The 11,884-nt window shown below is 60.7% G+C and overlaps 1 protein-coding gene across 2 annotated transcripts in view; it reads right to left on the bottom strand.

The window, feature by feature from the left end:
- Positions 1–69: 69 nt before the first annotated feature.
- The window catches only part of UNC5A (unc-5 netrin receptor A), a 56,261-nt gene continuing 44,446 nt past the window's right edge, over positions 70–11,884 (bottom strand). The window contains exons 3-16 of one of the 2 annotated variants that reach the window (XM_081135402.1): positions 9,821–9,964; positions 9,493–9,596; positions 9,206–9,386; positions 8,439–8,606; positions 7,771–7,935; positions 6,619–6,807; positions 6,210–6,512; positions 3,527–3,614; positions 3,108–3,276; positions 2,720–2,953; positions 2,439–2,588; positions 2,194–2,358; positions 1,422–1,600; positions 70–1,179 (exon numbers count right to left, since the gene is read on the bottom strand). In XM_081135402.1, the coding sequence (XP_080991528.1) occupies positions 1,014–1,179; positions 1,422–1,600; positions 2,194–2,358; positions 2,439–2,588; positions 2,720–2,953; positions 3,108–3,276; positions 3,527–3,614; positions 6,210–6,512; positions 6,619–6,807; positions 7,771–7,935; positions 8,439–8,606; positions 9,206–9,386; positions 9,493–9,596; positions 9,821–9,964 (2,405 nt within the window). In that variant the 3' untranslated portion in view covers positions 70–1,013. The remainder of the gene's footprint in view (positions 1,180–1,421; positions 1,601–2,193; positions 2,359–2,438; positions 2,589–2,719; positions 2,954–3,107; positions 3,277–3,526; positions 3,615–6,209; positions 6,513–6,618; positions 6,808–7,770; positions 7,936–8,438; positions 8,607–9,205; positions 9,387–9,492; positions 9,597–9,820; positions 9,965–11,884) is intronic. The other variant, XM_081135403.1, reaches the window with a different exon arrangement.

The raw sequence follows: 11,884 nt of genomic DNA, 5'->3' as shown, positions 1-11,884 counted from the left end.
CCTGCATGTGACCCCTCTGTGGCCACTGGCCTCAACCTCTGGCTTCCCCGAGAGAAGCAGCACTTGGGTTAGCAATATATATATAATTTATTTACATTCACGTCCGCTAAAATCCCTACGCGCCCCGGCAGCTGGGCAAGGCTGTGTACATAAGGCCAAGTGTAAGTGCGTGAATGCACTTAAGACAGAGTCAGGGCACGAGCTTCACACGACAGGCCCAGGAGCGGGCACGCCACGGCACGCACACTCGCCATTGACCAGCCCAGGACTCCCGTTGCATATTCACACGCCCCATCTGGGCAGGCTCCTCCTGGCTGGGGGAAGGGGGGATCATGGAGGAGCCTTTGGGTGTCCCTGGGTGGGTGGGAGAAGGGCAGCATGTGAGAGGCAGATGTGGACTGATACCGGGCGTGAGAGATGTGAGTGGCCTCCAGGTGTACAGCATGAGATGTGTGTGCGGGGGAGGGTGGAAGCTGGTGAGATGACACACGAGACATGCGTGGGCACATGCCTGTGTGGGGGTCGTGTGCCTGAATCCAGGGCCGCCCCCCCATCCGGCTGTGGCCCTCAGTCCCACAGGCTTGGAGCCGGGCCCCTCAGACGTGCCCCTACCTGGCAGGCACAGAAATGTTTGCATAAGGTCCAGCTCAGGCAGGAGCTCCAGGGCCACATCCCTAGCCCAGCGTGTGCGCGCATGCCGCGCGTGTGCGGCCCCCGGCCAGAGGCAGGGGGAGAGGTAGCACCACACACATACACACACACAGATGGGCTGGGCCTGGTCTGGCTTTCGGCCCTCAGGGCAGGTGGCAGTGCCAAGCCTGGCCTGGCAGGCCACGGAGGGGTGGGAGCGTGGGCAGGGTCTGAAGGGCCAGTGTGAAGGGACAGTGTCCACCAGGAGGGGGCCTGTCCAGGCAGCTCCCCTGGGTGTGGGGGAGGGGCCCCATCAGGCTTCTGCCTGTCCCTGGTGGGTCCCAAAGCTGGTGAGAGTGTAGGTGTTGGGGGCCTGGCTGGCCTCAGCATTCAGCCTCCGACACTGTGAAGAGGCCACCGTCTGGCTGGCCCAGTCCTGCCACTGCTGTCGCCAGCTGGCTGAGGTTGCCGTTGGGGAAGTGCCTTGCCTCCCACAGGTTGAGGATCATGGCTGTGGGGCTGGGCTTGGAGGCAAAGAAGCTGAGATGGCTGTGGACGGGAGGGGAGGAAGGGAGTCCATTAGTAGCCTGGCCTCACCCCGGGCTACTGCCTCCTGCCACCCAGCCCACCTAAAGGCAGGGCATCCCCTCTGTCATGCATACTCAATGCCCTGGCTGCTGGTAGATGGGGCATAGGCTCCATAGAGTGTCCTGTCCACCCCACCCTTCCTACCCTGCCAGTCTGGGCTGCAGGTGGCCTTTGCAATCCCTCCCTGCCCATCTCCCATGCACCTGTCCAGGTGGAGTTTCTGGGCCAGAGTCCGCCAGTCGGCACCCCGGCTACAGGGTGGGTCCAGGCTGGTAATGATCTTCTGCCGAATGAGGAAGGGGATCTTGAAGGCACTGGGGCCCACTAGGGCTGGGACCCCCCCTTCACTCTCCAGAGCCAGCAGCTCAGTGAATCTTGTGTCCTGGTGGTGCAAAGAGGTGAAGGTGTTGTTAGAACTTTCCCTGGCCCAGGCCCACTGAAACCTCCTGCTGGGGGAGTGCCCACACCACCCCAGAGCATGGTGCCACATGAGCACTGGGGCTTCCTGGGCATCCCCTCACTGGGGCTCAGCTGTAGTGACCTGTCCAAAGTCACACAGCCAGTGAGCAGTGGAGCCATCTGGCCTCACTCCCCTCCTTTCCACCGGCCCTCTCCCAGTCACCCCCGCCCAGAGTCTGCTGAACACTCAGGACTCACTGTGCTCCTCTCACCGCCTGTGTCCTTGAACTCAGTGCCCGTTGCCAGAAATGCTGCCCTTCCCTTGGTGCTGCCTAACTCTTACTGATCCTTCGAAGCCCAGGACGCTCCACCCCTCCTCTCCTGCTGCTCCCACATCCTCTTCAGTCCCTTCCCAAGTCCCACTGCATCTGTCTGCATCTGCCTGTCTGCACTTACACCTCTCCTTGGAGACTCAGAGGAAAAGGCCAAGTGGTTTCTGGTTTCTAGGAGGAGGTGTCAGGGTAGGCCTGGGTGTGTGGCGCACATTAGGGCAGTGCTGATGCCCTCCCTGCCCACCTTGGTGATATTGAAGTTGATGTTGAAGCTCTGCCCGTCACCCTCCACCTGCCACACCCACACCTTGCAGGCCAGGTCACTGGTGCTGGGGCTGACACGCTCCAAGGTGAAGGTGCAGTGCAGGTACTGCTGTGTGCCGTTCCAGATGTGATAAAAGGGGATCTCCTGGGGGGGATGCAGAGGGGCAGCGTCAGGCGTGCTCGGTGTCTGGTGGGCCCAGCTCCAGGCACCTTGAGCACCCTCACCTGATAGCTGACGAGGAGCTTGCTCTTCCACAGGGAGCTGGGCACGTCGTGGATAGACAGGCGCAGGTTGTGGTAACTGTCCTTCAAGTGTAGGACTCGAGGCTCCTGGATCAGCTGTCCTCCCAGCTGCTTCTCCAGCTGCACCACCTCCTGCAGCGCCCCAGGTGGTCAGCCGAGCCTGGGGGTGGGGAGAGCCCCCTACACCTTCCCGAGGGCCAGGGGCCCTCCGCCCTCAGTGCCAGGCATGCCACCTCCCTGCGGCAGGTGGGGTTGGGCAATACCTTGAGTGCATCTCGGGTGTCCTGCAGGCAATAGACTCGGATGTTGTACTCCAGGGAGGTGCAGGCCACGGGGGCAAACAGAAGCAGCTTGAGGCGCTTGGCAGCGGCCACACTGAGGGCCTCTCCCACCAGGGCAAAGCGGCCCAGCTGCTCCGTGAAGATGTAGCAGGTGCTGGCCTCCAGCTGGCAGTAGTAGAGGTGGGAGGGTGCCTCCTCACCCAGGTGCAGCACGTCCTGTGGGGAGGGCCAGATGGATCAACTCATGGCCAAGTGCAGCTCCGAGGGGTGGCCAGAGACTGGGGACAGGGACTTGGATCAAGGGCCAGGTGGGAAGCTGGGCTCCACTGGGTGTCTGTGTTGGCTCCCTGGGGTGGGCAGTGAGGCTCACCTCCCAAGTGCCCTCGCAGGACTGCTTTTTGAGGCGCAGGCTCCAGCTCTCAGGGCTAGGCTCCCCGCAGTGGTCCATGGCAAGGATGACAGGCCGGGTGAGCAGGACTCCGGGGGGCCCGCAGCTAACGATGGGACTCAGCAGGGTCTGACAGCCGGCTAGGGGCAACCTCAAGTGGGGAAATATGGGTGGGGAGGGAAAGGCATCAATGGGCCATCCTGGAACCGGGCAGGATGGGGCAGGGCAGGGGCATCCAGGGTCGGGAGCAGAGCTGGGTTGAGCTTAGGGGCAGCTCTTCCCCAGGCCCCCCTCAGGCCAGACGGGACAAGACCCAGCAGTGGTTGGGCAGGGGCTTTCCTGGTGACTGCAGGCAAGGGGCAGGGTCCACCCAGCCTCAGGGGCAGGGCCCAAGCCCACACCTCACGTCCTCCGGCTTGTGCAGCGTGAGGTAGATCTCGTAGATCTTTCCGCGGGGTATGGCATCTGGGGGAATGAGCAGGCTGATCCCTGTGACAGAGTGAGGGGAGGGCCAGGCTTACCAGGCTGCGAAGACACCAAACACCCCACCCTGCCAGCCCCTATATGAGTCTCCCTTTGAGGACTGATCAGTGGTAGCTTGGCCTGGGGATAGAGGTGCCACAGGGACTGTCCAACTACCCACACAGATAGGAAGCTGAGTCACAGTAACCCCAAGAGAGGCCAAAGAAACCTGGGTGGGAAAAGCATGCCCAGTTAGCCTGGGTACATAAAACACTGAAACAAAAGGTGCCAGGTATGCTGTACCTCCCTCCCCCATGGCCCTCCTTAAAACCTTCTCTTTATTCCTACTGGATAAAGTCCAGTTCCCTGGCCTGGCATTTAAGGCCTTTCACCTCTGGCCCCAACTGCCTTCCCAGCAGCCTCACCAGCCCAGCCTGTGCTGCATGCTCGCTGTTCAGGAACCACTGCCCGGAGCTGCCTCTGTCTGGCTGCCCTGCCTTCCGGCCCTGCTCAGGCTTCCCCCACCTCTGGGGATGGCAGCTCTCTGCCACCCTGAATGACTCTGCTCTTCAGTTGGCAGTGGCCCCCTGCAGGTGGGGCCCGGGCGTTGAACGACCTTGCCTGCCTAGATAGCCCTCCCTGGTCTGGGAGCCACTGCACATGTGTCTTCCTTTCTGGCTGATTTACTTCTGCCCCAGCACTTGCAGGGGAAGCATCCGAAAGTGCCTGCTGAGGGAGGGCAGTTCCAGCGGGGCTGCAGTGAGGCTGGACACAGAGGACAGAGGCTGGGAAGTTGCTCTGAGGATGGCGAGGGGTGGTCGTGCCCCACCTTCCTGCCCTACATTAGAAGAGGGGACAAAAATTCTATGACTTTATCCCACCAAATCTGAAAGCACGTGCATGCTTTCCAGAGTCGGCAACTGGGTGGGCCGGCCGGACTGTCACCACGTTCCCCTCTCAGGAGGAGGGAGCCAGTGATGGGGTATCACAGCTACTGTTCCCTTCGCCAGCCAGAGCTGCCTCCTGGTACCAGCTCCCAGTGTTGATGACAGTCCCAGAGACCTGAGTGCGAACACATCTGCATTCTTAGTCAATAAATGCTCACCCCAAGTACAGGTACTCAGGAAGGGGAGGGGAAACCACGGGTCCTGCTCTCAAGAAGCACCCAGCCCAGCGCGGAGAACAAGTGGATGGCAGTAAAGAGTCCTGGGCGCTGGGGGAGACCGCCCCACAATGGTCACTGAACACCCCTGTGTGTTCGCCCCTTCCTAAGAGCTTGGCATGGAACATCTCACCTCATCCCTGTGGCAGAGACGTGAAGCACAGAGAGGGAGGGTTGCCAGGCCAAGACCCGGTGGATGGGGAGAGCGACTCGTGTGTGCAGAGCGCAGCAGGGTGTACGTGGGGGCTGGGCGCCCGCTGTGGCTGCCATGCGCAGGGTAAGCATGCTCAGGAGGGAGGAGGCCACCACAATTGGCCAGCAGGGGGCAGGCCTTTGTGGCCTTGTCACGTAGGCTTTGTAGGGGGCACTGGGGAGCCCTGGAAAGGGTTCAAGCAGGAGAGGGGCATGATGAAGTGTGGCTTCACTGGGTGAATGCCAGGAGCTGTGAATCAGATGACAGGCAGGCGCAGTGGTCAGGGCCAGGAGAGGCAGGGGGAAGACAAGCAGCCGGGGGATGCAGGAGCATGTGAGGAGGAAGGACGATGGGATGAGTGTGTGACTGAAGCTGGTGTAGGGATGAGGCGGCAAGTGACGAAAAGCAGGAGGTCAGGGTGACTCCTAGTTTCTGACTCGACTGTGCTGTCCCTGAGGTGGGGAAAGCCAGGAAGCACGAGGTTCTGGGGGAGGGTGGGAGACAATGCTGTTTTAGGCACAAGGAATCTGAGGTTCTGTGAGACATCCAGATGGAGCTGCCCAGGAGGCATCTGGGTGTACAATTTTGTTGCCCAGGAGAACTGTGGCTGGGAATTAGGAGTGGGAGTGAGCTGCACAAATATGGCGATTAAAGCCGTGGAGTGGGAGAGGGTGCCAGGAGGGAGCTCTGACGAACACCTACATTTAGGGAACAGGCACCCAGAGAGGCTGAAGAGATGCCAGAAAATCAGGGCTATGTGGGGTCATCTAAGCCGAGGGAAAAGAGAATTTCAGGGTGGGAGTGGCCAGCCACACCAGAGGCGATGGCGCTTCTTTGAAAGATGATCGTGGATTCTTTAACGAGGTGTCTCAGAGACCCTGTCAGAAGGGTTTCTGTGAGGTGGTGGGTGGGGGAGCCCCATCAAGGTGTTTGTCTTCTGCTGTTTCTTTACCTGCCCCACCTTGAAGCCAGGGCCCTCCCAGACCCCGGCACATGCAGGCTGGCCTCGTACATGAATGGACAGAAGTCCTGTGTCCTAGGCCACAGGGGGGAGACAGCTCTGGCCACAGCCTCAGTGCCAGCCCCACCACCAGCCGCAACTGGATCATCTCCCAAACTTGACATTCTTTCCTTGCTGGCCTAGCTCAGCGTTTGGGGTGAGGCTGAGTGGCACAGGAAGGACATCAGGGATGTTCTCCTCCGTGAGGGACATGGAGACTGCTCTTGCCTCTTAGAGCTCCCCGGGGCTCTTTCAGGCCCTTCCCACCTGTATGAGGGATCATTAGCCGGCCCCCGAGGAAGTTGAAGGTCCCGTAGGCCATGTTACTGATGCCACGCGGCAGGGAGCGGAAGTAGTTCTGGGTGGACAGGCGGGAGACGAAGTCCTCAGCCTCGGAGGTGGGCGAGCTGTGGTGCAGTGTGTGGCGGCCACCACTCAGCGGGCTGAGCAGGTGCCCGTTGGTTAGCTGGAATTTGGGGCTGGGCCCGTCCTGCCGGGGACACAGGCTGCCCTGGTAGGTGGTGGTGGTGGTGCTGAGGTCTGGCTGGATGGTGAGCAGATGGGGATTGTCTGCAGGATAAAGACAGACTCAGGGAATGGCATTGGCGGTGGCCCCGTCCGGGCAGACCCTGGCATGGAGGCCAGGGCAGGAGTGCTGGGGGCAGAGGCATCACACCTGCTTTGCTGGGCTTGATGCTGACGGGCTGGAAGCCCGAGGTGAGGATGGATGAGTCGGCCACGTCTGAGTCCAGCCCCTCCTTCTTGCGGCAATAAATGAGAATGAGGACCAGCAGCAGCAGCAGGAGGCACACAGCCACGGCGACGAGGCCCACGTAGAGGGCCACGTCCTCAGGCCCAGAAGCAGCTGCAGGAGAGAGAACGACCTTGGAGGGGCAGGTGCGGGAGGCGGGTAAGGAGAGGTCAGCGGTTCCCACTCCTTGGGCATCAGCACTACTGGGGCAGCGGATGCTGGCGCAGGGCGCATGGAGTCAGCACGCATGCATCCCAGCCCTGCATCTGCCCACCACCTCGCTGTGTCACTCTGAGCAAATCACATCCCACATCCCTCACAGGCTCAATTCAGGCTGAGGTTGCTGCTCCCAGAGAAGGGTGAGGAAGAGACACTTCCCCAGGCAGCCTTGGATGGGGCTGCGAGACTGAACCCACTCTTCTGGGGCCCAGGGCAGCTGGAGCTGTGCCCAGGACCCCCAAAGCAGGGGATCTGCTTCCTGGAGGGGTCTGCCAATCTGGTTCCTGGTAGGTCCCTGCCAGGGCTCTTCTTGTCTGCCTCTCTAGGCCTGGGGCAGGGCTGGGGAGGGGTGATTGACTGCCTAAAGGGAGCTGTATTGATTTTAGAAGGGCTTTGCATAATGGAAGAAATGTCCATCAGAAAGGAATTGACACAGATAATTAGGTTTTTAATTGAAAGAATGGGGGAGGGTGTGTTCTAGAGAAAAAAATCCAACAGAGATCTTTAATTGTTAGTTATGGCCTTGTAATTAACAGGCCTCACAAGCCTGGTGTCCCCACAGGACTTGCGTATGCACTTGGGGGACAGGGAGGGGTGAAGCTGCAAGAGGCGGGGGAGGGGCCGCATGTGCACAGTAAAAGCTCAAATGTATGCATGTTTTGGGGGAGGTGAGAGATGTATTGGGGTGTGTAGGGGCACATGTGTGGGTGTTTATGATGGGGGTCCTCCAGGGTCCTGAGCTTTGGAGAGGGGGTGCAGACTGTGGCAGGGGACTAACTCCTTTAGCCACCACCTCCCTGGAGCTGGGCAGGGCTACCTGGCAAACTCAAGAGGACTCCCAGGGCAGAGAGGACTCACTGTGCACACAGAGGTCGCTAGTGCAGTTTCGGGTGTCCAGGTCAGCACCCCGGCACTCCTCACCTCCGTTGCGGGGTGCTGGGTCAGAGCACTCACGGCTCCGCCAGTGGGTACAGTCAAGCCCACAGGCCGACCACTTGCTCCACGGGCTCCAGCTGCCATCCACTAGACGAGAGACAGACACGAAGAGAGAGGAGATGGCACTGTCAGCCTGGGGAGCCAGCTCAGGTTCTGGGTGCAAGGCCAGGGCCAGGCCCAGGCCCACCAGTCTGCACGCCCTCTGGTGTCCACCTGGCCTGGATGACACATGTTAATGATGGGAGGCAAAATGACACCTGCCTGTTTGGCTATACCCACAGCAGGGGGCTGTCCTGGCCCTGGGGCAGTGAGGGTGCCCCTGGCAAAGCCCTGCCCTTGCCCCACACTGACTGTACCTGTCCTGACTGTACCTCAGACCCTGGGACTCAGACCCTCTGCCGAGACTGAGCCGGACATGGACCGAGCCCTGCCTCCATCACACTGAACCCCATCCTGGTCTTGGACTGAGCCTGGCCCTGCCTGCGGGCGGGTGGGATGGAGCCATGGGGGGCAGGCTGGTGGGTGTGATGGAGCCAGGGCACGGAGATGGCGAGGTGAGGAGCGATGCGGGAGGCAGCAGCCGCTGGTACCTGGGCACAGGGTGGCGCAGGCTGTTTTCTGGACATTCTGCCCCTCACAGAAGGCGCCCCCGTTGAGAGGCGCCGGGTTGGTGCAGCTCCTGCTCCTTTTCTGCCAGCCGCGCCCACAGCTGGCGCTGCAGACGGACCACTCGGTCCACGTCGACCACCCACCGTTCACTGGCCGGACAGAGAAGGACTGGGGTCAGGGAGCGGGGGCCTCTGCAGACATGCTGGCCCAGGGACCAGGGCAGGAGGGCTGGAAGGGGAGCCCTGGAGGGGAGGCTGCACTCTGCCAATAGCCCCTGGGGCTGGGCTGCCCAATCCACAGCCCCTTCCTTCCGCCAGCAGGCGCTGTGGCCACTAGGGGCAGCCAGTCCTAACTGTAGCTCCCAGGCCGCTCTGGCTCAGACCCCAGCCTTTCAGAGGGGGCAACTCCTGCACCCCCTTCCTCTGCCTGCTCCTGGGGGTGCCCAGGACACTACTTCCCACCCAAGGTCACCTTTCCTAGTCTCCCTCTGAACCCTCATCTCCTTCTGCACAATGCCCCCTGCCCACAAGTAAGCCAAGGGATGGCATGGCCACAGACGACCAACCCACCCCACACCTTCGCCCAGACGGGTCCTTCGGCTTCTCAATAGCCGCAGCAAGGTCCCTGCCCTTCTCAGTCAGGCCAGAGCCTGCCCACCTGGCCTTGGCTCCCTGGGGAGCCGGTCACAGTGCCACCCTGAGGACACCTTCTGTGCCTCCCCCTCCACATCACCAGCGCCGGGGCCCACCATAGACGATGACAGCAGCCGAGGCGCTGCGGCGTCGGGCTACGATGTTCTTGGCCACGCAGGTGTAGTTGGCCGTGTCGGCCAGGCGGGCCTGTCGCACCACTAGGCTGTGCTCCCGAGTGATGTACACGTTGGGGTCCAGGGACGGGTCCACCAGGTCCTCATTCCGGAGCCACTCCACCTGGGGGAGGGAGCCACACCACTGCACTGCCTGGAGTGAGAACAGTCCCTGGGGGGTCAGTCCGGGGACTGGGCAGGCAGGAGCTGAGCTTGGGAGCCCCCCTCACCTCTGCTGGGGGGATGCCTTCTGGTGGGCGGCAGGGCAATACGATACCCTGCTCCAGGGACACCTCCTTGGCCAGCGGCTCCTGCTCAAAGTTCTTGCGCAGGTCTGGAAGAACAAGAGTGTCCTTCAGCCTGTGCGCCCGGCGCCGGTCAGCCTGGCCAGCGCCGTGCCTGGGTCCCACAGGAGCCATGGCGCATGGCAGGAGGATGTGCCAAGTGCCCATAGACCCTTCCTCCCATCAAGGCAGGACCCGAGGCTTTCTGACAGGATCCCCTCCCCCAGTGACACCCTTGCACCACCCCTGCCTGAGGGCAGGGCCCTGGACTCACAGGCAATTCGGATGTAGGCTTTCTGGCTCTTGGTGGTGCCTGAGGAGCTCCAGGCCACACACTGGCACCAGTACTCCTCCAGCCCAAACACCTTCTCCACCTGCTGCCTCGAGACATTGATGCGGACCTCCATGGAGGGCAGGCCTGGGGACGGGAAGGGTGGGTAGCTAGGGCCCAGGGCCACACCAAGTCTCCCTGTTCCAGTTCAGAGCAGACACTGGGGCAACTCTCAACTTAGAGGGAACTCTGGGGGACTCAGTTTATATGCCCTGAAGGCCAGGAGTAGATTCTTAGCACTTTCATTCTTTATACTTCGTTACCCAGGGGCCTGTCTCCCTGGAGTCACTTAAAGAAATGTCCCTAAAAGGGCTTCCGGCAGCAGGGGCTGGCCCCCCAGGACCCTAGGAAGAAAGGGTGGGGCAGACTGGCCAGCTCTGAGGGCTTTGTGGGTTGAAAAAGGATGAGGAAGGATCTGGTTCAGCTCCCTGGGGGTTAGCAGGTGGATCCTGACATGTGATAACATAATAGCAGCTATTAACAATATAATTACCCCCATTGCCTAGTATGATAATAGACCCCTGGGCTTAGCGAGCAATTCCTACACGCTCGCTTATCTTCCGTCATCCACACCCTGGACGTATAGCTCCCACTATGGATGAGGGAACAGAGGCTCCCAGGAGAAGGGCTTGTCATAGGGCCTTCTCCTATGGCTGTCTGAGTCCAAAGCATGTTGAGGGTGCCCTGTAGTCACGCTGGGGTGGGCTGGGAGTACCCAGACCATAGGGAGAAATGTTGGCAAGGGTGGCCCACAGGGGGAGGCTGACCTTGGATGGATATCAGGACCTGCTCTGCACCAGATGGGCTAAAGGACCTCTCTCAAGAATGGACTCAGGCCCCTGCCCTTGGCCACACTGGGACCCAGGGAGTGGGGGTGTGAGGAGGACCCAGACCTTCTATGGAGCCAGAACGGACGCAGCCCTCCTCTAGCCTCCTGGCCCTCGGCCAAAACCAGTGTCCCAGGAGTGAGAAAAGACTGTTTGTTTCCAATTTCTCCTCCTTCTGACCCCAATTTCCCTCGGGTCATTGGCTTATCAGAAAGAGGGAGAGAGGCCGGGCAGCAATGTGTTTCCATTGTTAACAGAGAAATTCAATTAGGGCTGCATTGCAGGAGGAGCAGTGGTCCAGCTGAGCTGGGAGGCTGTCTTCTCTCTTAATTTCTCTACTGTGTCTTCCCTGACCCCTGCCCATACCCCTCCTCACGAGTCTCTCCAGACCCCGCCTAGGTCCCCTCCTCACGAGTCTCTCCAGACCCCACCTAGGTCCCCTCCTCACGAGTCTCTCCAGACCCCATCTAGGTCCACACCTCGCTCCTGCCGCTGGTTAGCTCTCACAAGAGATTGGGGGGCACCTCTGGCTGAGGTCATTATCTGGGTTCACTGGGGGTGTGGTGAGGGCTGAGAATAGAGGGGCCCTCACAGGGTCTGTGTATAGAAGGGGCCCTGGGCACCAGCCACCTGTCAAGCACCCCAAGTCTTGAGGCATCTGAGTAGAAGCCATGCCCACACTCCAGGGGTGCAGACCTCCAGAACATTCTGAACTGGGAAGTTTTTCTCTCCCGTGGACAGGTCTATGGGTGGGCCACACCATCCCGTGTGGGGGTGGGTGAGCTCACGCACGGCCCGGCAAGTCAGCCTGGGAGAACAGCACTAAATTTAAGTGTGCCTATTTCTTTCTCTCTGCCTCCTCCCACTTCTGTCCTGCCACCTCCTCGTCTCCTTCCTGCTGCCATGAATGAGGGCCAAGTTTGTCCATCATGTTCCACTTCCAGGCAGCACCCTTGAACCCTACAAGATCCAGGAGGGTGGTGCACCCAGGGGGAGACTCAGACTCTGCCCTGACCGGTCCATGAGTTGAGGGGCTGTGCCTGCTTCCCTGCAGGTCACAGAGCAGCCTGAATCCTGGGTGCAGTTTCTGGGCATGGCTGTGTCTGCACCTGCCTGGTAAATGTGAGCAGATGCCAGCCTTGGGGAGGGACAGGGAGGAAGGGAAGGTCCCTTCAGGCCC

The sequence above is a fragment of the Miniopterus schreibersii genome, assembly GCF_964146895.1.
Source record: "Miniopterus schreibersii genome assembly, chromosome: 4".
Taxonomy (NCBI): Eukaryota; Metazoa; Chordata; class Mammalia; order Chiroptera; family Miniopteridae; genus Miniopterus; species Miniopterus schreibersii.
This window is presented reverse-complemented; position numbering and strand designations above follow the sequence as displayed.